Source organism: Bos indicus, chromosome 5 (genome assembly GCF_029378745.1).
Source record: "Bos indicus isolate NIAB-ARS_2022 breed Sahiwal x Tharparkar chromosome 5, NIAB-ARS_B.indTharparkar_mat_pri_1.0, whole genome shotgun sequence".
Classification (NCBI taxonomy): Eukaryota; Metazoa; Chordata; class Mammalia; order Artiodactyla; family Bovidae; genus Bos; species Bos indicus.
In genome coordinates, this window is record NC_091764.1 from 71,914,671 (window position 1) to 71,937,161 (window position 22,491).

At 41.1% G+C, this 22,491-nt stretch overlaps 1 protein-coding gene across 6 annotated transcripts in view; it reads right to left on the reverse strand.

Moving 5' to 3' along the window:
- LARGE1 (LARGE xylosyl- and glucuronyltransferase 1) overlaps positions 1 to 22,491 on the reverse strand; it is a 609,153-nt gene that overhangs the window by 70,983 nt on the left and 515,679 nt on the right. For all 6 annotated transcript variants that reach the window (XM_019961264.2, XM_070788583.1, XM_070788584.1 and 3 more), the window contains 2 exons: positions 19,290 to 19,402; positions 17,336 to 17,461 (listed from right to left, as the gene is read on the reverse strand). In XM_019961264.2, coding sequence (XP_019816823.1) covers positions 17,336 to 17,461; positions 19,290 to 19,402 — 239 coding nt within the window. The remainder of the gene's footprint in view (positions 1 to 17,335; positions 17,462 to 19,289; positions 19,403 to 22,491) is intronic.

Consider the following 22,491-nt stretch of genomic DNA (forward strand, 5'->3'; position numbering starts at 1 on the left):
AAGTTCTAAAAATTACCCAATGAGCCAAGAATGGGTGAGTGTTGAGGAAAGACAAAAGACTAAGGCTAAAAGCACCTTAAGTCCCTTCCACTGAGTGAGCCATTCTCTAGCACAATGTCAAGACATCAGGTGATGGGCCACCCATCAGTGCTTAACCTGGGGTGAGCCCCTTCCCCTCTGTGGGTCCCTGATTCCGGTCTGCGAAATGTAAGCATTGGAATGGATGAGGAAGAAGACACCTGGTTTTGCCTACTAGTCTGACTGAATATTACCCCAAGAGAGAGTGCAAACAATACTCATAGCTTGTTAGTAATAAGAATCCTAGCTCAGCTCAGTGTTCTGTGATGACCCAGAGGGGTGGGATGGGGAAGGCGTTGGGAAGGAGGCTCAAGAAGGAGGGAATATATGTATACATATAGCCGATTCACAGTGTTGTACAACAGAAACCAACATGGCATTGTAAAGCAACTATACTCCAATTAAAAATAAACAAAAATTCAGATATCAAAAGAAAACTAAAACAAAGGACCTATCTTTAATGGACTGGAGTACAATTCACAATGGGAATACAGCAGGCATGCACCTTTTCACGTCAAATAACAGTCCTGAAATAGACAAACAAAAAGACAAGAAAACAAAAGACCACAACTAGGATGTGCTATAGGAAAATATCTTTTTATAGGCTGGGGCTCTTTAGCGCTGCCACGTGAAAAACCATCCTTCTCTTTGAAAACAAATGGGATTAAGAAATTGGTGGTTTTTTTTCTTTTAAAAGAATACTAGGTATAAGAGATACATACTACTATATATAAAACAGATAAACAACAAGACCTACTATATAGCACAGGGAACTATATTCAGTGTCTTGTAATTACCTATAACGGAAAAGAATCTGAAAAAATACATATGTGTGCATATATACATAAACATATATACGCATACACGCACACATACATATACAAGTGAATCGTTTTGCTGTACACCTGAAACTAACACAGCATTGTAAATCAACTATACTTCAATTTAAAAAAATACAAAAGGCAAAAAAGAAAGAATGCTAGGCTCACTACGTCTCATATTAACGTACCACTTCTTTTAATCTTTCCATCTCCTCTGTAGAATTATTACTTCCCTAATTTCTCAGATGAGGACAAGGTGCAGAGAGGTTAGATAGCCCAGTAACAGCCCTGGAGTCTGGCCCACAGTGGGTGCTCCCCAGTTTGCTGGGTGAATGGGTGATTCCCAGGTATGAGCATGGGTGATGGTACCAAAAGACAGGCTCCTTGGATAGGGGCCAGCTGCCTCATATTTAATCCCAGAACTCCTCGGGTTTACCAGCACGGCAGTGCATGGAGACAATAACACTCGAGTCCTCGGACGTGGGTCATGCAATGAAATCAAACAGGCACTGGCCTGAAGGAAAGAGTGGGCTGGATGGAAGGTGGTAATTCTAGATTTTAGATCTTCTCCCCCAACGCAACTGTTTTTTCTTCCTCGATCCATCCCAATCTTCCAAAATCAACCTCACCATTCATCATTCTTATTACCCTCTCTCAGGCTTCCCCTGCTTCATTTTTCACTGCAGTCTGCTTAGCTAAGGCAAGCTCAGGATGCTAATCCATGGCGGTCCCTTATCTTCCTCAAAAGATGCGAAATCTGACACCTCTCTAAGTATTATAAAATGTTTTAAAACTTGAGTTATGTGCTGCTCCTCTTATGCAAATGCTACAGATTGCCTCTAGGAACATAGATCATTTCCCCATACGGATGGCATGGTTTCTCTTGGTTTTTCTCCTCGCCTTTAGGGTTTTTCTTTTTAAGTACATGCAGTTCCCAATTCAAAAATTCAGCATCTGTGCCTGCTGCTTCAAATTCAAATGTTCTTTCAAGGAGAGAATGTTATACTAAGGGTCTCTGTTCTAGGGTTAGCTCTCAAAAATCCACTTAATTTAAAGAGGGTTCACAAGAATTTGGGCTTCTCAGGTGACACTAGTGGTAAATAACTTGCCTGCAGATGCAGGAGATGTTAAGAGATGTGGGTTTGATCCCTGGGTTGGGAAGATCCCCCTGGAGAAGGGAGTGGCTACCCGCTTCAGTATTCTCACCTGGAGAATCCCATGGACAGACGAGCCTGGCAGGCTATGTGGGGTCACAAAGAGTCAGACACGACTGAGTGACTAACGCTATCACTTCTTCCCTTTTCACAGCACTAAGCAGGCTGCACTGGGATTTTCTGTTTCCTTACTGGTTAATCCTGGTCTGTGACCTTCCCAAGGGCAGGAATCATGGCTTACTCAACCTTGGGTTCTTTAGACCTGAGGACTAGACCCTCTGCTTGCCACTTCCTGGCTTTGCCCATTATTTCTGACTAGGGCTTCCTCACCTAATAAACAGTCTATTCAAGACTCAAAGACCAGACAGTTCCCTAGAATATCTTCCTATCTCCCTCCTTTAAGCCAGCCCACAGCTTCTTTGCTGGTGTCCTGAGTCTGCACTCCTGGTGAAGGAATAAAAAGTTGCTCCTCTGGGTCCTTCTCTTTTAAGACTCAGCCAGGGAAGGCTGAGTCATCAAGCTTTAGGATGGAAGAGATAAAAATGAAGGTCTTTGAAACACAAAAGGCTGAGGTAAAGTCAAGTGCATTTCAATGGAGCACTCAAGGGGCCTGGCTGAGAATGGGGCCGAGAATAATGGCCTCCAATTTATTGAGAATCTTGTAACTGAGCCTGAGAGGTGAAGTGACTTATTCAAGTCCTTCAGAGACAGAACTGGTAAGAGGCAGAACTGTCATTAGAATTTACAAGATTGCTTAGCTCCAAAAGCCTATCTACTTCTGCCTCCTCAATGAAACCATTACTCCCCTTAGACCTTCTCTTAACCAACCTATACTTAGCACAAAGTTGTCAGCTGACATCCAGGGCAGGCTAGATGCCAAGGCTGGTAAACCCTGCTCTAGCAGGAGGTGGGAGCCTGTCATCTCCTACACTTGAGCTCCGTACTACCAGGAGGAAGCCGCATTTGTTACCAAATGTGTTTCTACGCTACTTCTACTTCAAATGTGATTGGAAATGCAATTAACATTCTTTGAATTAAGTGAGAGTCACTATTTCCATGAAAGGCAAGTTAAACATTCTGGAACAACTCAATAAAAATAAATGACAAAAAAAAAAAGTCAGATGAGGTGTGGGTGAGATGAGCGTAAAAGAGTGGAGGGAATGCAAAAATCCAGGACTCTTCTTCAGTTGATTTGTGAAGGTCCTTAAGTTCTTGCTTAACTTGAAGGAACCGTGAAAACCACAGAGGACCAGGAGGAGAGTCACATGAGTGTCGTACTGCACAATCCGCCACAAAAAGACCCGGCCCTGGTTTGCCCTAAAGGACAGTCAGGTTAACATATTTTTATGGTTCTTGCTTAAACTGACATTTGCCATCAGCTGACCCAGCTCAGGAGCCTGTGGGTCCCACCGGTGGGCTTCTCAGGTTGGCTACCCTTTTGGGGAACAGAGTGTAAGCTGATGGAGAGCAGAGCTCAGGGTACCCTAGATACTCCCCAGGAAGTGACATAATAATCAGCAAACAGGAGCTTCTTTATAGATGGTGAACACAATGAATGAATGAATGAAGAGGGTGGAAGAAGAAAGAAAACATCAAAGTTGCACCTTTAACTGGAATCTGAGGCCCAGCTTGGCCTGAAAGGACCTACAGACATGCTGGGTTCTTGGACCAGCTCTTTAGGCTCCTCATCAATGTTCAAACTCTGATAAGACCCCGAAGGTGGGGCTCAGACCTTCCAATCTCTCTCCCTCATCCCTTAATTCTCTTCCCCTACTCCAGGGCAGTTCCTCTTCTTATATATGGCCTGTATTTCAGGGTTCAGGAAAATCCCATGGACGGAGGAGCCTAGTGGGCTGTAGTCCATGGGGTTGCTAAGAGTCGGACACGACTGAGCGACTTCACTTTCACTTTTCCCTTTCATACACTGGAGAAGGAAATGGCAACCCACTCCAGTGTTCTTGCCTGGAGAATCCCAGGGACGGGGGAGCCTGGTAGCCTGCCGTCTATGGGGTCGCACAGAGTTGGACACGACTGAAGTGACTTAGTAGCAGCAGCAGCAGCAGCCTTTGTGAGATAAGCTGTAAGTGGATAAAATGACTTCTTTTCTAGGTTTATCTAAAAAGATATGGATGAATAAACTTGGTTTAAATCATTCTTGTGGTTTTGTCATATCATGGAAATTCCTCTACTTACATACAGAAGAGGCGGCCAAAGAGGGTTCACAAATCATTTGTCACTTTGAACCCATCAAGTGAAATAATGAAGCAACCACTAAGCAAAATCAAATTTGCTGCATCAATGCCTAAGCTGGATGTTGCCAGTGGCTTTGTCTGCAGCATTATGAGGACCTGTAACAGTGCCTGGCGTATAGTACCACTCCAGTAAAGACTGGAACATGAGCACACTGGTACATGCGTGGGGGGAAGACGGGACACACATTTGGAGACCAAGTGCATCTATAAAATGTCAAAACTGAAAGTTCACAACTGGCTGCCAATACAGAGCTATTCAGAAATCATGCCAAATATACTGGCTTAGGACTGGTTTCTTTTCTTTTTTTTTTTATAAATTTTATTTTATTTTTAAACTTTACATAATTGTATTAGTTTTGCCAAATATCAAAATGAATCCGCCACAGGTATACATGTGTTCCCCAACCTGAACCCTCCTCCCTCCTCCCTCCCCATACCATCCCTCTGGGTCGTCCCAGTGCACTAGCCCCAAGCATCCAGTATCATGCATCGAACCTGGACTGGCATCTCGTTTCATACATGATATTTTACATGTTTCAATGCCATTCTCCCAAATCTTCCCACCCTCTACCTCTCCCATAGAGTTTCTTTAATGAAGCTCATACTAATCCTTCTAGGAACAACCAATTTCATAGGATACTTGCCAAGTTCCTTCCACCCCTATAATTTTTTTTTCCCTGTGGTAAAATATACATAAAAGCTAGCACTTCAAGCGTTTCTAAGAGGACAGTTCAGGGCCCTTCGCGCATTTGCACAGTGGTGCAACCACCAGCACTGCCCAATCCAGGACTTTCTCAGCAGCCCAGACTCAAACGCTGCACCCATTAACTCCACATTCTCCCCTCATCCCAGCCCCTGGGAACCTTATTCTACTTTCTGTATCTGTGAATTTGACTATTCTAGGTATCTCACATAAGTGGACTCATACAATATTTGCCCTGTGTTTGGAGTATGTCACTGAGTACGTCTTCAAAGGTCATCAATGCTAAAGCCTGTGTCATAATTTCCTTCTTTTTTAAGGTCTGCCAAGGTTTTTAGTTGCACCAATTTTAGTGGAAGTTTCATGTTTTTCTTTTTGATATGTAAATACAACTTGAGAGTTTAAGTCCACCACATCTTCTCCTACTCAAACAACGTCATTTACTATGAGGACACGGGACCTGACTTCCATCCGTCTCTGTTTCCTTTTAGCAGGAAGTCATCCACATCTCAATTTTTGACCAATTACAGCCAAGCTTTAGGTTGTAAAACAGCACAACTCCAATTTTACAAGATGGTGCCAAAGTCTTTATTCAATTGGATTGCATCCACTTACACTTCCATCAGACTTAAACTGAAGAAAGTAGGGAAAACCACTAGACATTCAGGTATGACCTAAGCCAAATCCCTTATGATTATACAGTGGAAGTGAGAAATAGATTTAAGGGACTAGATCTGATAGACAGAGTGCCTGAAGAACTATAGATGGAGGTTCATGACATTGTACAGGAGGCAGTGATCAAGACCATCACAAGAAAAAGAAATGCAAAAAGGCAAAATGGTTGTTTGAGGAGGCCTTACAAATAGCTGAGAAAAGAAGAGAAGCCAAAGGCAAAGGGGAAAAGGAAAGATATACCCATCTGAATGCAGAGTTCCAAAGAAGAGCAAGGAGGGATGAGAAAGCCTTCCTCAGTGATCAGTTCAAAGATATAGAGGAAAACAATAGAATGGGAAAGACTAGAGATCTCTTCAAGGAAAATTAGAGATACCAAGGGAACATTTCATGCAAAGATGGGCACAATTAAAGGACAGAAATGGTATGGACCTAACAGATGCAGAAGATATTAAGAAGAGGTGGCAAGAATACACAGAAGAACTATACAAAAAAGATCTTCATGACCTAGATAAACATGATGGTGTGACCACTTGCCTAGAGCCAGACATCCTGGAATGAGAAGTCAAGTGGGTCTTAGGGAAGCATCACCATAAACAAAGCTAGTGGAGGTGATGCAATTCCAGCTGAGTTATTTCAAATCCTAAAAGATGATGCTGTGAAAGTGCTGCCCTCAATATGCAAGCAAATTTGGAAAACTCAGCAGGGGCCACAGGACTGGAAAAGGTCAGTTTTCATTCCAATCCCAAAGAAAGGCAATGCCAAAGAATGTTCAAACTACTGCACAATTGCAGTCATATCATACACTAGCAAAGTAATGCTCGAAATTCTCCAAGCCAGGTTTCAACAGTACACGAACCATGAACTTCCAGATGTTCAAGCTGGATTTAGAAAAGGCAGAGGAACCAGAAATCAAATTGCCAACATCTGGATCATCAAAAGTTGGATCATCAAAAAAGCAAGAGAGTTCCAGAAAAACATCTATTTCTGCTTTATTGACTATGTCAGAGCCTTTGACTGTGTGGATCACAAGAAACTGTGGAAAATTCTGAAAGAGATGGGAATACCAGACCACCTGACCTGCCTCCTGAGAAACCTGTATGCAGGTCAGGAAGCAACAGTTAGAACTGGACATGGAACAACAGACTGGTTCCAAATAGGAAAAGGAGTATGTCAAGGCTGTATATTGTCACCCTGCTTATTTAACTTATATGCAGAGTACATCATGTGAAATGCCGGGCTGCAGGAAGCACAAGCTGGAATCAAGATTGCCAGGAGAAATATCAATAACCTCAGATATGCAGATGACACCACCCTTATGGGAGAAAGCAAAGAAGAGCTAAAGAGCCTCTTGATGAAACTGAAAGAGGAGAATGAAAAAGTTGGCTTAAAACTCAACATTCAGACAACTAAGATCATGGCATCCGATCCAATCACTTCATGGCAAATAGATGGAGAAACAATGGAAACAGTGACAGACTTTATTTTTTGGGGCTCCAAAATCACTGCAGATGGTGACTGTAGCCATGAAATTAAAAAACGCTTGCTCCTTGGAAGAAAAGCTATGTGAACCTAGACAATATATTTAAAAAGCAGAGACATTACTTTGTCAACAAAGGTTCATCTAGTCAAAGCTATGGTGTTTCCAGTAGTCATGTACGGATATGAGAGTTGGACTAGAAAGAAAGCTGAGTGCTGAAGAATTGATGCTTTTGAACTGTGGTGTTGGAGAAGACTGTTGAGAGTCCCTTGGACTGCAAGGAGATCCAATCAGTCCATCCTAAAGGAAATCAGTCTTGAATATTCATTGGAAGGACTGATGCTGACGCTGAAACTCCAATACTTTGGCCACCTGATGTGAAGAACTGACTCACTAGAAAAGACCCTGATGCTGGGAAAGATTGAAGACGGGAGGAGAAGGGGACGACAGAGGATGAGATGGTTGGATGGCATCCCTGACTTGATGGACATGAGTTTGAGTAAACTCCAGGAGTTGCTGATGGACAGGGAAGCCTGGGGTGCCACAGTCCATGGGCTCGCAAAGAGTCAGACATGACTGAGTGACTGAACTTAACTGAACTGAAACTTGCATTAACACTATAGGAGAGGGACTTCCCTGGCAGTCCAGTGGTTAAGACTCCACCTTCCAATATAGGCACCTGGGTTTGATCCCTGGTTGGGGAACTAAGGTCCCACGTGAAATAAATAAATAAATGTTAAAAAAAAAAAAAAGAGTACTTATTTCATTCTTCATCACCAGTGAAACTTAGGAACAGTCAAGGTAAACACTAGAAATAAGAAACTCAAATAACAAAAAATACAGTATAGAAGTGTTCCTACTGATAAATGAGACTGTATTACTATCACTTTTCCAGTTATCTGTGGTCTTAATTTTCACTTCCCTGATTAACAAAAAGGTTGTCCATTCTTTCAAGTGTTTATTGGCCATCTTCTTTGCAATTTTGTGAAATGATTCTATAGATTTTACATGTTTTTCTTAAAAATTAAAACTTTTTCTATACTTTGTTTACTAGTCCTTTGTTTAATTTCTATGCAGAGTACATCATGAGAAACGCTGGGCTGGAAGAAGCACAAGCTGGAATCAAGATTGCCGGGAGAAATATCAATAACCTCAGATATGCAGATGACACCACCCTTATGGCAGAAAGTGAAAAGGAACTAAAAAGCCTCTTGATGAAAGTGAAAGTGGAGAGTGAAAAAGTTGTCTTAAAACTCAACATTCAGAAAATGAAGATCATGGCATCTGGTCCCACCACTTCATGGGAAAAAGATGGGGAAACAGTGGAAACAGTGTCAGACTTTATTTTTTTGGGTTCCAAAATCACTGCAGATGGTGATTGCAGCCATGAAATTAAAAGACGCTTACTCCTTGGAAGAAAAGTTATGACCAACCTAGATAGCATATTCAAAAGCAGAGACATTACTTTGCCAACAAAGGTCTATCTAGTCAAGGCTATGGTTTTTCCAGTGGTCATGTATGGATGTGAGAGTTGGACTGTGAAGAAGGCTGAGTGCCGAAGAATTGACGCTTTTGAACTGTGGTGTTGGAGAAGACTCCTGAGAGTCCCTTGGACTGCAGAGAGATCCACCCAGTCCATTCTAAAGGAGATCAACTCTGGGATTTCTTTGGAGGGAATGATGCTAAAGCTGAAGCTCCAGTACTCTGGCCACCTCATGCGAAGAGTTGACTCATTGGAAAGGACTCTGATGCTGGGAGGGATTGGGGGCAGGAGGAGAAGGGGAAGACAGAGGATGAGATGGCTGGATGGCATCACTGAATCGATGGACGTGAGTTTGAGTGAACTCCGGGAGTTGGTGATGGACAGGGAGGCCTGGTGTGCTGCGATTCATGGGGTCGCAAAGAGTCGGACACGACTGAGCGACTGAACTAAACTGTTAGTGCTACATGTTGCAACTATTTATTTGTTTTCTCTTTTTGATACCACTTTGATGAGTTATTAATTTCAATGTGGTTGAATTCACTGACATTTTCATTTTGATATATATGTTTTTGGTGTCTTGGGCTTTCTTGGTGGCTCAGACGGTAAGGAATCTGCCTGCAATGCAGGAGATCTGGATTTGATCTCTGGATCGGGAAGATCCCCTGGAGAAGGAAAGGCTACTCACTCCAGTGGACAATGCTAAAACATTCTCTTGCCTGGAGAATTCCACGGCAAGAGGAGCCTTGGCAGGCTACAGTTTATGGGGTCGCAGAGAGCTGGACACAACTGAGTAACTATGACTTTTGGTGTCTTCCTGAGTAAATTCTTTCCTATTCTAAGGTAATAGGCTAGTTTTCCAGTTTTTTAAAAATAAATGTTTAATTTGGCCTTTCACTTTTTATTTTTTTGTTTGTGCTATTTGGCATGTGGGATCTTAGTCTCCTGGCCAGGGATTGAACCTGTGCCCCCTGCAGTGAAAGCGTGGAATTTTAACCACTGGACTGCCAGGGAAGCCCTCTGGCCTTTAAGTCTCTATCAGAATAAGTTCTGTGTATGGTGTGAGACAGGGACCTATTTTCATTTTTTCTTGATTCTCATACATAATCAAGTGTCTCAACACCATTTATGGAAGATTACATCTTCTCTCCAATGGCCAGCAATGCCATCTCATATATATGTCTCATATAATGTCATATATCAAATTTTCATAAATGTGTGGGTGTTTCTGGGCTTCCTATTGTTTTCTTTTCATTTTTTAGCACAGCTCTTTAGCAAAAGCTTGCTGTAGGTTTTCAGTAGATACTACTCATAAGAGGTTTCGTCACAAATATTTAATTTTATCAAATAATTCTCCTGCATCTATTTAGATAACCAGACAGTGTTTCTCCTTTAACCTATTAACATGCTAAATGACTGCTATGGATTTTTTCAGTGTTAGATCACTTTTGGATTTCCTGGAATAAGCCCAACTTGGCCATGATGTATGATCTGTTTTATACATGGGTGGATTTAGTCTGCTAATATTTTGCTTAAGATTTTTACATCAATATTCATGAATGAGGTAGGCCTGCAATTTTCTTTTTTTTTGTAATCTCCTTGACTGGTTTTGGTATCAAGGATAGCCTGACCTCACTGAATGAATTAAAAAGTGTCCTCTTTTCCTATTCCCTGGAAAAGTTGACTTAAAACTGGAAATATCTTTTGGTTAAAAAAATTGGTAGAACAACTTTTCACTATCTAGGGCTGCTACTCTCTTTGTAAGGAAGCTTAATGACTAGAAAATAATCCAGACTTTTTATTTTTCCTTAAGTCAGTTTTAGTAAATTATACATTTCTAGGAATATGTTCCTTTCACAGTTTTCAAATTTATTGACATAATTTTGTTCACAGTATTCTCATATTATCCCCTATAACTCTGCTGTATCTCCTAGACTGAAAGCCCCATAAGTGCGAGGCTTTTGTATGCTTTAATCTTTGTTGTATTCCTAAAACTCAGACGATTCACTGGGCTAAAAAACATGTGGAGAATGAATGAATGAATGAAATTGCATGCGTGCCTACTGATTGATTTATTGGTGAGTTCTCTAGTTTTTCCTCAATGAATCCTGCCATGGCTTTGTCTATTTTATTGGTGTCTTTCAAAGAACCAACTTTGAATTTGTTGAAGATTTTGTTGATCAATTTCTGGTCCTTTTTTAACTTTGAGTTTATCCTAATGTTTTTCATATATCATCTTAAGTTGTATACTTGGGTTAATTTTCAGGCTTTTCTTTTATTATAAGCATTTAAGGCTATAAGTTTCCCTGTATGTTATTTCATTTCACTAATTTTGGCATGTACTCTTTTTATTTTCATTCAGTTCTAAGTACTTTTCAGTTTCAATTATGATTTCTGTTTAGAACGTATGGTTTAGTATGATTCTTTGAAATGTGCTGAGATTTGTTTTATGGTCTAATACGTGGTTACTCTTTAATAAATGTCCTATGTAAGTTTGAGAAGAATATATGTCATTTTTTTCATGTCTGATCTTTCAATTTGAAAAGGGTATGTTAAAATATTCTACTATGATAGCAGACTTGTCAGTTTCTCTCTGGAGTTCTATTCAGGTTTGCATACAGATATGCTACAGCATGACAGGCACACAAGTTTAGAATTCTTATATCTTCTTGATGTACTTTACGTTTTTAAGTTGTGACAATCTCTGTGCCTACCAATGTTTTGTCTGATATCAAGATAGTTACCTAGTTTCCTTTGGGATAATTTCTGCTTGATAGTCTTTCCAAAATTTTTACTGTCAAACTTAATGAGTTGTTTTGTATTAGGCATATCTTTTGTAAATGGCATATGTTGGATATTGTTTCCTATTCAATATGACAACCTATCTTCTTACTGGCAAAATTAGTTTATTTGATTATCAATATATCTGGACTTATTTATATCATCTTGATTTTTTGTTTTCTACTTCTCCCTAGTTTTACTTTCACTTATTTTTTTTTTCCTTGAAATCTAATTTGTCTTTTAAATAATTGAGGTGTTTTGTTTGGTTGTTTGGTTTTTCTTATTCCTTACCATCCCACCTCCTTTTTCAATTCTATGAGAGCTTAATCTCGAAATGTTAGCATGCATAGGCTAGTGCTAAGTGCAAAGTGCGAAGTGAAAATGCTAGTCGCTCAGTCCTGTCCAATTCTGCAACCCCATGGACTGCAGTCTGCCAGGCTCCTCTGTCCATGGGATTCTCCAGTCAAGAATACTGGGTGGGTAGCCATTTCCTTTTCCAGGTAGTCTTCCTGACCCAGGGATCAAACCGAGGTATCCTGCACTGCAGGCAGATTCCTTACCATCTGAGCCACCAGGGAAGCTCATACATACAGTTCTAACTTATCCCATACCCTCTTCAATAAAGCAATAATTTCAGAGTACTTTATTTATTTATTTTTATTTTCATAAGGTCTATATTTATTTAATAATCACTTGAAATGTGAGAGAGTGCTAATATAGAAAGGTTTCATATGCAAACAAACACACACATAAATATATAACAAAGAGAAAGTAGCAAGGCATTATGTTGACTAAACTAGCAAGTAAAGTCCATATAAAGATATGCATGTGTATTACAGAAAATTTTGTGTGGACATAATAGAAATTAATCATAGTATTTAGATGTATGAGATGAATAGGAGAATCGTATACTGGTGAGGGGGAATTTGTTTTCTATTCCTCTATAAAATTTTATTTTCCTACCAAGAGTTGTTTTATTTATTTATTTATTTATTTTTACTTTGAAAAAATTTTTTTAAATTTTATTTTATTTTTAAACTTTACATAATTGTATTAGTTTTGCCAAATATCAAAATGAATCCGCCACCGGTATACATGTGTTCCCCATCCTGAACCCTCCTCCCTCCTCCCTCCCCATAGCATCCCTCTGGGTCGTCAGAGTACTTTAATTCTCATCATTTCCTTCCTGATTACACACTGTCATTTTCTGATAATTTAGGTATAATGTTTTTAAACCAACATGCCATAGCATTATTATTACTATTATTGCTATCATTTAGAAACTCTATTTAGAGTTCTGATACATTTCTAACTTGCTTGTTCAACATTCCTTCTTGAATGTGGAACCATTTTCCAACAGACTCCAAAACATACCCTTTGGAAGTTGCTTTGCATATGTATGTTGATGGTAAATCCTCTTTGTTTTTACTCATCTGGATATTCCTCTCTCATGCTTGAAAGATTGTTTTCATGGGTATACAATGTGTTGTTATTGTCTCTCAGCACGTCGAAGGTATTCTTTTTACTCTTTTCAGACATCCATTGCTTTGGAAGTCTCATCACACATGGAACTGCTGTGTAGAGAATCTGTCTTTTCACTCTGGCTATTGTTAAAACCACTTTTCTTTACCTCAGTGAAATTTCACTGTTGTAAGTCTAAACATGGCTTTCTCTTTATTTATTTATTGTGTTTTGCAAACAAAATCCTTTCTCTTTAAACTGTTCAGAAAACATATGGACACATTTTAACAGTTGAAAAATTCCCAGTCACCATCGCATCCAGTGATGCCTCACTTCCAATTTTTCTCTTTATTTCTTTCCTATAATCTAATTAGACACATCCCAGTATCTTATCTTCCCTCTGTTTTTCCATCTTTTTTTCCCAGTGTGCTGGGTTGGGTAATTTCCTCAGATATTTCTTCCTGTTCACTAAATCTCTCTTCAGCTGGCACTAATCTATTGCTTAACATATGCATTTAATTTATAATTTCAATAATTATATTTTTCACTTCTAAAAGTTCTAGTTGATCCAAATAGGCCTATTCATTTTTGGTAACCTCTTGTTCTCCTAACCTACTTTCAGTATTATTATTTTTTTTAATTTCTTATATCATACAAGGGAAAGCAAGGGAATTCTGGAAAAAACATCTACTTCTGCTTCACTGACTACACTAAAGCCTTTGACTGTGTGGATCACAACAAACTGTGAAAAATTCTTAAAGAGATGGGAATACCAAACCACCTTACCAGCCTCCTAAGAAACCTGTATGCAGTTCAAGAAGCAACAGTTAGAACTGGACACAGAACAACAAAATTGGGAAAGGAGTATGGCAAGGCTGTGTACAGTCACCCTGCTTATTTAACTCATATGCAGAATACATCATGCAAATGTCAACTGTCAGGAAAAATATTAGTAACCTCAGATATGCAGAGGATACCAGAAAGTGAAGAGGAACTAAAGAGCCTCTTGATGAAAGTCAAAGAGGAGAGTGAAAAAGTTGGCTTAAAACTCAACATTCAGAAAACTAAGAGTATGGCATCCAGTCCAATCACTTCATGGCAAATACATGCGGAAACAATGGAAACAGTGACAGACTTTATTATCTTGAGCTTCAAAATCACTGCAGATGGTGATTAAAGCCATGAAATTAAAAGACGTTTGCTCCTTGGAAGAAAAGCTATGACAAACCTAGGTAACATATTTAAAAGCAGAGACATCACTGCCCACAAAGATCTGTATAGTCAAAGCTATGATTTTCCAATAGTCATGTATGGATGTGAGAATTGGACCATAAGGAAGGCTGAGTGCTGAAGAATTGATGCTTTCAAACTGCAGTGCTGGAGAAGACTTTTGAGAGTCCAAGGGATCTCCAGCCAGGAGATCAAACCAGTCAATCCTAAAGGAAATCAGTTCTGAATATTCACTGGAAGGACTGATGCTGAAGCTAAAGCTCCAATACTTTGGCTACGTGATGCAAAGAGCCGACTCATTAGAAAAGACCCTGATACTGGGAGAAATTGAGGCAAGGAAGAAGGGGCAACAGAGGATGAGATGGTTGGATGACATCATCGACTCAATGGACATAAGTTTCAGCAAACTCTGGGAGATGGTGAAAGACAACTATTATTCCATGCAACTCACGATAGCATTCCCTTGTTTGAACAAATAATTATACAGTTATCTACCTTGACACCAGGCTCCCAGCCACCAAGAATCAGCAAATACCCAGCAAGTAGCACATGTAGCTGCTTTTTATCAGTCTGGAGTTACACGTTATCATTGTTTTCTGGACTCTGCTTACTTCATTTACCATATGAACTGATCAACTATGCCTTCAAAACATTAAAAAAATTTTATGCAGCATATTTAAGTGTTCTTTATAAGGCTGTTTTTACTTTCCTCCCCTTTGAACTTTTTGTTCATGATTTTCTTAGAAAATGTGCATTTCATCTGTTTTCCTTATGTCTATGAAGTACATGGCCTATTGAACGAATTGCATAAATGCTGATTGAAAGAATGAATAATGCAAGTACTTCTGTTTTAAATATTTTGCAATGAACTTCAACTGCGTTTAAAAAAACAGTTCTTTCTTTTTGACTCTGTGATCTTACTCCTGAGAAGGTGTGAACTTTGAGCTGTTGATTTTAACATATTTATATTTGCAAAAATTTGGAAACAACTATAAGTATCAGTTATGGCGATGTAATGGAAAAGTATAAAATTCCATGTATATTGTGACCATAAATAAGACATAACATGCACACGATGTAGACATGGACCACACACATAATGTAGACACGGCCCAAAAGTCAGTAAGAAAAGGCTGACTTATTAGAAAAGTAAGGTTTGGTCCCCTTTTCCTTTTGATAACTTGCAATTATTGTTATCACATTGTTACCTGGGCGATGGGTATAAATTTTTAATGAAATAAACTCCCTATGGATACACGTATCTTGTTCCTCTTTGTTACAGCCAGAGGGCAAACACACTTGGTGTCAGACAGGCCTAGGTTAAATCGTTAAGCAGTCATTTAATAGCTGAAGTCAGCTCTTCACTCTTTCATTCTTTCACAACGATAGGTAAGGAATTCTTTTTTTTAATATATAAATGTATTTATTTTAATTAGAGGCTAATTACTTTATAATATTGTATTGGTTTTGCCATACATCAGCATGAATCCGCCACGGGTGTACACGTGTTCCCCATCCTGAAGCCCCCTCCCACCTCCATCTCCATACCATCCTTCTGGGTCATCCCAGTGCACCAGCCCCAAGCATCCTGTATCCTGCATCAAACCTGGACTAGTGATTTGTTTCACATATGATATTATACATGTTTCAATGCCATTCTCCCAAATCATCCCACCCTTGCCCTCTCCCACGGAGTCCAAAAGACTGTTCTATACATCTGGGTCTCTTTTGCTGTCTCGCATACAGGGTTATCGTTACCATCTTTCTAAATTCCATATATATGCGTTAGTATACTGTATTGGTGTTTTTCTTTCTGGCTTACTTCACTGAAAAGGCTCCTGTTTCATCCACCTCATTAGAACTGATTCAAATGTATTCTTTTTAATGGCTGAGTAATACTCCATCGTGTATATGTTCCACAGCAAGGAATTCTGACACACCGCTTAACTCTGGGCTCAGTCCCACAGTTCCTTTGGTACATAGGATGCCAGCATTCTTTGGTACATGGGAGGCCAGCAGCCTTAAAAGGATTCAGGCTTCCTTATGTGCCCGAGGGCTTCCTTTTCTACCTCTGCTTTGCTGTGGAACAAGCTAGACTGGCCAGGTGATGGGACACAGTAGGTACTAGAGGAGAAGCAAGTTGCGCTAGCCGCCAGACTCCTGGTCTGAAGCTGACCACAGACATTTGGCTAAGCCACTATCAGACAATCTTCCAGCCAACTTTTAGACTGATCAACTAAATTGTCTACAATTAATGATTTAATTGATGATTAAATCAATGATTTAAGCCATTATTAGAACAGCTTGTTATGCAGCATTATCTATGGCAGTAGGTAACTGATACATCCCTTCTTCTTTATCTAATGCTAGGCCCTACCGGGTGTGTTTGGAGACACTACAGTGAAGGCTTTTCTGTCACTGTCCCTTCTCCCTGGGGTTGAATGAGAAATTTATGCTATCATAAATAGCTATCCATATATGTGTGTTAGTTGCTCAATCATGACCGACTCTTTGCAACCCCATGGGGTATAGCCCACCAGGTCCCTCTGCCCATGGGATTTCCCAGGCAAGAATACTGTAATGGGTTGTCATTTCCTTCTCCAAGACCCTTCTTCAGGGGATCTTCCTGACTCTGGGATCGAACCTGGGTCTCCTGCATTGCCGGCAGACTCTTTACCATCTGAGCTACCAGGGAAGCCCTAGCTATCCATATAACTATTCAACAGCTCACCTCATGGATAGCTATCATAGCATCTGTCAGTTTTTTTTTTAACATTTATTTCTTTACTTGTTTCTCTGTTCCTCTCTGCCAAGACTGATTTGAAAGTAGAAAATAAATTGTTCATATCCATATCTACAGCATCTGGCTGTATAACATCTACAGAGTAGACCCTCCCTAAATGCTTTGTTTGAATTAAATGATTGGATTTGGGGAGCTGACATGAACCCAAACAGCCAGCAGCAGGTGGCAGGAAACATAACCACACAAGCTGGTTCTTGTGCTGGGAGGCCTTATGCTTTCCAGAAAGCCCAAACAAGACGGGTGGGGAACCAAACAAAGAAGAAAAGCACATTCATTCTGCTCTCCTGCACCCTTCTCTCTTTCCCCACACTGCACACAGGCTCCGAGCCACTCATGCCCCATTCAGGTTCCCTCTGCCACTGCTGGGCACCTCACTTTACCCGGGGGGTGAGCTGATGCCCACCGGGGCTTTCCTTATCCTACCTTTAGGTCAGACACATCTCTGTAGCACTGCTCGGAGCGGGTGTGGTCTGACAGCTGCACATTCCAGAAGCAGGGCAGCTGATACACGAGGAAGGGGTTTTGTTTGATGACAGCATTGAAAATGTCCTGGGGGATAAAAGCCAGAGACAACTGTCAGTCAAATGGGCTCAGCTTGTGATGCTGGCTCTTGAGGCATGACATCTCCCGTGCAATCTCTCATGAGCCTCCTGCTTGGAGCACAGGCTGGCTTGCCCTGCTGGGCATTTCCCGTGCCTTTTATCTCTAGAAACCAAGCAATCCTGTTTGGATAGATCCCCCTACACTGGGGGGAATGCCCCATGCTGACTTGATGTTCATGGGTCTTGCTGGTCTCAGTGATCCCCTTCCAGCAAAGGGACATGGGGGCAGACACAGAGCATCTTTTCCACTCGAGCTGGTATATAATAAATGAAGCCGCTTTTCTGGCCCGCTTCTTACCTCACAGAGGAACCCCATGTCATCCATCCTGAGCCTCCTGGATAGGAAACTGTGTGATGACAAGTTGCTCTGCTGATTCAGGGGCTGAGACAAATGATACATCCTGCTTCAGCCGCATTTCCTGGGGCTCTGGGCAGACTTGATGATGGATGTGCCTGGGATTCCTATGGGCCAGGGTGCCTGTATCTGTGCTCCCCATCTCCAAATTCAACTCTGACTTTTCTATGGGGCTTTCCCTCTTTCCAGCTCTTCTTCAAGCTCCTGCACCACCAGGCCATGCTTATTAACTAGCTGCTGACAAGTGGAGCTGGAAGGTGAATTATGGGCCTTCACAGAAGGAGATGGCTGAATAAACTATCTTCTCTGGACATGGACATGCAATTGCTAGCTTTTGGGGACACACTCAAGTCACTGTGACCCGACTTGAAATATGATGATGGAGGACAATTTCCCCCTCAGGTTTAAAACAGCTACCTGGGTAATTTTTAACTCATCCATTATACCATATCTCCTGTATGAAAAAGGAAATTAGTTTCTGGCTGCTTGGGAAATACTGAATAATAACAATGCTAAAAAAAAAAATAGTAAAGTAACCCTACAGAGTTTCTTGTTTTCCTTCATACTAGAAAACTCTGTAAGAATTCAATGAATCAGGCAGCTGAATGATGAGCAAAAACAAGGAGAGTGGGCTTGCTTTTTGGTTGAACAGGAAAGAATAACACGCAACAAACTCAGAGATATCTTTACATTCTGAGATGGCCACATATAACATGGGGATCTCAGAATCAAGATGTGTGACCCTAGTAGATTCAAAGTCAAAGGCTCAGCAGAAATGAGAAATGGGGGTTTTAGGAATTTATGTTAGTTGCTTGCTGGAGTTCATGGACTTTTTCAGACTGCCTGGATTAAAAGCTGATTTCACCAGCCAAGGAGGTTTGTCCCTTCTATTTAAATCCATTCCCCTTGAGGATGGGGGTCACAGTACAGGAGCTAAGCAAAAGGCGTGGCTTTAAAAGTTTGATTCTATTTGCCAAAAAGACAAATGAAATCTTGTCCGGGAAATATGCCTTGGCATTTCAGAATCTCAGGGGGCAGGCACTGTGCATTCTGCATTGAGGTGAAGACCGTGACCTCCTCTTAACACACCAAACTATCACTTACTTGAGAGTCTACATCAATAAACTATGGACTTTCTGAGGCCAAGGATTCTGTCCTTCATTTATCCCTGTAATCCTGTTTCTGAACATAGTTCCTGGCACGCACAGTGTGCAGGAAAAAGTGTGATGAACACGGATGAACAGGGGGAATGAACTAAGGAGAGGGCTGTGGTCTTCGGCTGGCAAGAATGAAGCAGATTTATCCAAGTATGAAGTCATGCAAGAGCTGGAAAAATAATGTAGACCCAGCCCCATGCAAGTTTGAGAAGCAGCACACCGGGGGCTTGGGAATAACCATACCTTTTAGGCTGGTGACTCACCTGGTCGGCTAAGGACGTAGAGAGCATGCCCATCAGCTCCCTCTCTGCGGTCAGCCTCCACATCTGCTCCCACTTCATCTTCCGCAGCTTATCTAGAAGCAGCAGGATCACCCCTGGACAACAGTATAGGATGAAACAGAGGGAAAAAACCACAGGTAAGAGAGTGAGCCAGGCACGCCTGACCATGTGTTTTGGAGACGAACACGCCTGGGTTCACCCCAGGCTCTGCCAGGTACTTGGTATGAGACGTTAAATAGTCTCTCTGAAATATCCTCACTGTATGGAGAATATTAACACAGATTTCAGAAGCTGCTGCAGGGAACAAGTGAGATGGGCAAAGGAGCCTAGCACTCCCTGGAGATGGATGGTGGTGATGGTCGTATAACATTGTGAATGTACCTAATGCCATTGAACTGTACACTTAAAGACGGTTAAAATGGCATTTTTATGTTTTGTATATTTTACCACCAGAAAAAAGAAAAAAAGAGCCTAGCACTGTACACCTGACACATGGTACATACCCTGTAAACACAGATTCTCTCCTGTTTTTCCCCAGATAAATGACAACCTACTGAGGGTTAGCTGATAGATGGTGTTTGTACAACCTGTGTCATTTATCTTTACAGAAACAAAGCAGATCCTCTCCAACTTTATTATGGGTATGTCTTTGCCAATTTGCTTTATACCTCCTGACAAGCCATATGAGCTCATTGCAGTATTGCTGGTTTTAATAGCTTTCTTTGGCCCAATGCATTAGACACAGGTAGAAACTAAGGTGAAGGCTGTGCTGACGCTGGGTGTTCAAGATGGGGCCCCAGGAGCCTTCAAGTTCATAAGAAACTAATTGTCAGAGGTTGCTTCCTCCTCCTCTCTACCCTCTTTTTAGTGTTGGGGGCGGTTTATGGGAGAGACTTGAGTGAATGGGGTGATTGTATAGGAAGGGAAGGGATTTCCTGGTAGCTCAGTGGAAAGAATCTACCTGCCAGTGCAGGAGATGCGGGTTTGATCCCTGGGTCAGAAAGATCCCCTGGAGAAGGAAATGGCAACCCACTTCAGTATTCTTGTCCAGGGGAAATCCCATGGACAGAGGAGCCTGGTGGGCTACAGTTCATGGGTTTGCAAAGAGTTGAACAGAGCACACTCTACCACACAGGAACGGCAATTGTCATTTTATACACCTTTGTATTTTTAAAAATGTTAAAAACAACTAAATGTATTATTCGGGTAAAAATAAATTAGTAAAAGTCTAAAAAGAAAAGTACATTCTTGGCTCAGCTGAATAGCTTAGAAGCGAGTGTCTACTAACTGGTTGGTGAGCATATGCAGAGAACGCACACGGCACAGAACACAACAGCGAGAAGGACACCCTGCAGGCTATTGCAGTTAATTTGGTGGACGGAACCATGGCACCCATGGGCTCCCAAATCAATCCTCCTCAGGAAGCTTAGCTCAGCAGAACAGTCGGTGGAGAAAACTCCGGGCGGCTGAAAAATGATCTTACTTGATACCTAGTACATACATTTCTAAGACTGTTGGAAAGAAACTGATTCCCCAAATCACACATGAATGTCAGCACTGAGACTTTTTAAAAAAACTTATTCCAGTGGAACATATTTGGAGAAAAAAGAATATTTACTATTTTGTGAAAGGTGTTTGGTCCATTGGGTAGAGTTGAAATAAAAAAAAACAAACATATATATGGTTATGGCAAGAATGGGGTAATACACACAGATCTGAACTTGTAAGTCAAAAGGGCAAATCATACCTATTGCACATCTCCCTGGTGCTTTGTTAGGTTTTTTTGGCACATGGATAAGCTAGATATTGTCATCCTTATTTTGCAGGTGGGGAGGCTGAGTGGGGTAGACGCTGGGTCAGACACTTAAACAGTTTACTGTGTAAGAGCAGTTCTATGAGATCCAAAGTCAGATCTGCCTGACTCCAAAGCCAGAGCTTCTTCAGCGACACCACACAGACCAGAGGCCCAGCAATACCTCTGTGGAGTTCTGTGACTCAGACCAAGACTTGTTCATTTTCTGACTTTTGGTTTCTACCTGGGTTGTTGTAGTTTAGTTGCTAAGTTGTGTCCAACTCTTTTTCAACCCCATGGACTGTAGCCTGTCAGGCTCCTCCATCCATGGGATTTTCCAGGCTGGAGTGGGGTGCCATTGCCTTCACCAGGGGACCTTCCTGACCCAGGGATTGAACTCCCATGTCTTCTGCATTGCAGGCTGATTCTTTACCATTGAGCCACCAGGGCTACTTGCCTTTGCAAACTCAGAAAACTGCCGCATGCCCCCAGTGGTAGGCTGGTAAATTTTTAACCATGAGCATTGCAAAAAATGCCAAGAAGGCTAAGTGGTTGTCTGAGGAGGTCTTACAAATAGCTGAGAAAAGGAGAGAAGGGAAAGGCAAAGGAGAAAGGGAAAGATATACCCAACAGAATGCTGCAGAGTTCCAGAAAACAGCAAGGAGAGAGAAGAAAGCCTTCATAAGTAAACAATGCAAAGAAACAGAGGAAAACAACAGAATGGGAAAGATTAGAGATCTCTTCAGGAAAATTGGAGAACCAAGGGAAGATTTCATGCAAAGATCAGCACAATAAAGGACAGAAATCATATGGATCTAACAGAAGAGATTTATTTATTTATTTTTTTTAATTAATTTTATTTTATTTTTAAACTTTACATAATTGTATTAGTTTTGCCAAATATCAAAATGAATCCACCACAGGTATACATGTGTTCCCCATCCTGAACCCTCCTCCCTCCTCCCTCCCCATACCATCCCTCTGGGTCGTCCCAGTGCACCAGCCCCAAGCATCCAGTATCGTGCATTGAACCTGGACTGGCATCTCGTTGTAACAGAAGAGATTTAGAAAAAGTGGCAAGAATACATAGGAAAAGTATACAAGAAAGTCTTAATGACCTGGATAACCATGATGATGTGGTCACTCACCTAGAGCCAGACATCCTAGAATGTGAAGTCAAATGGGCCTTAGGAAACATTACTATGAAAAAAGCTAGAGGAGGTGATGGAATTCCAGCTGAGCTATTTCAAACCTCAAAAGATGATGCTGTGAAAGTGCTGCACTCAATATGCCAGCAAATTTGGAAAACTCAGCAGTGGCCACAGGGCTGTGAAAGGTCAGTTTTTACTCCAATCCCAAAGAAGGGAAATGCCAAAGAATGTTCAAATTCCC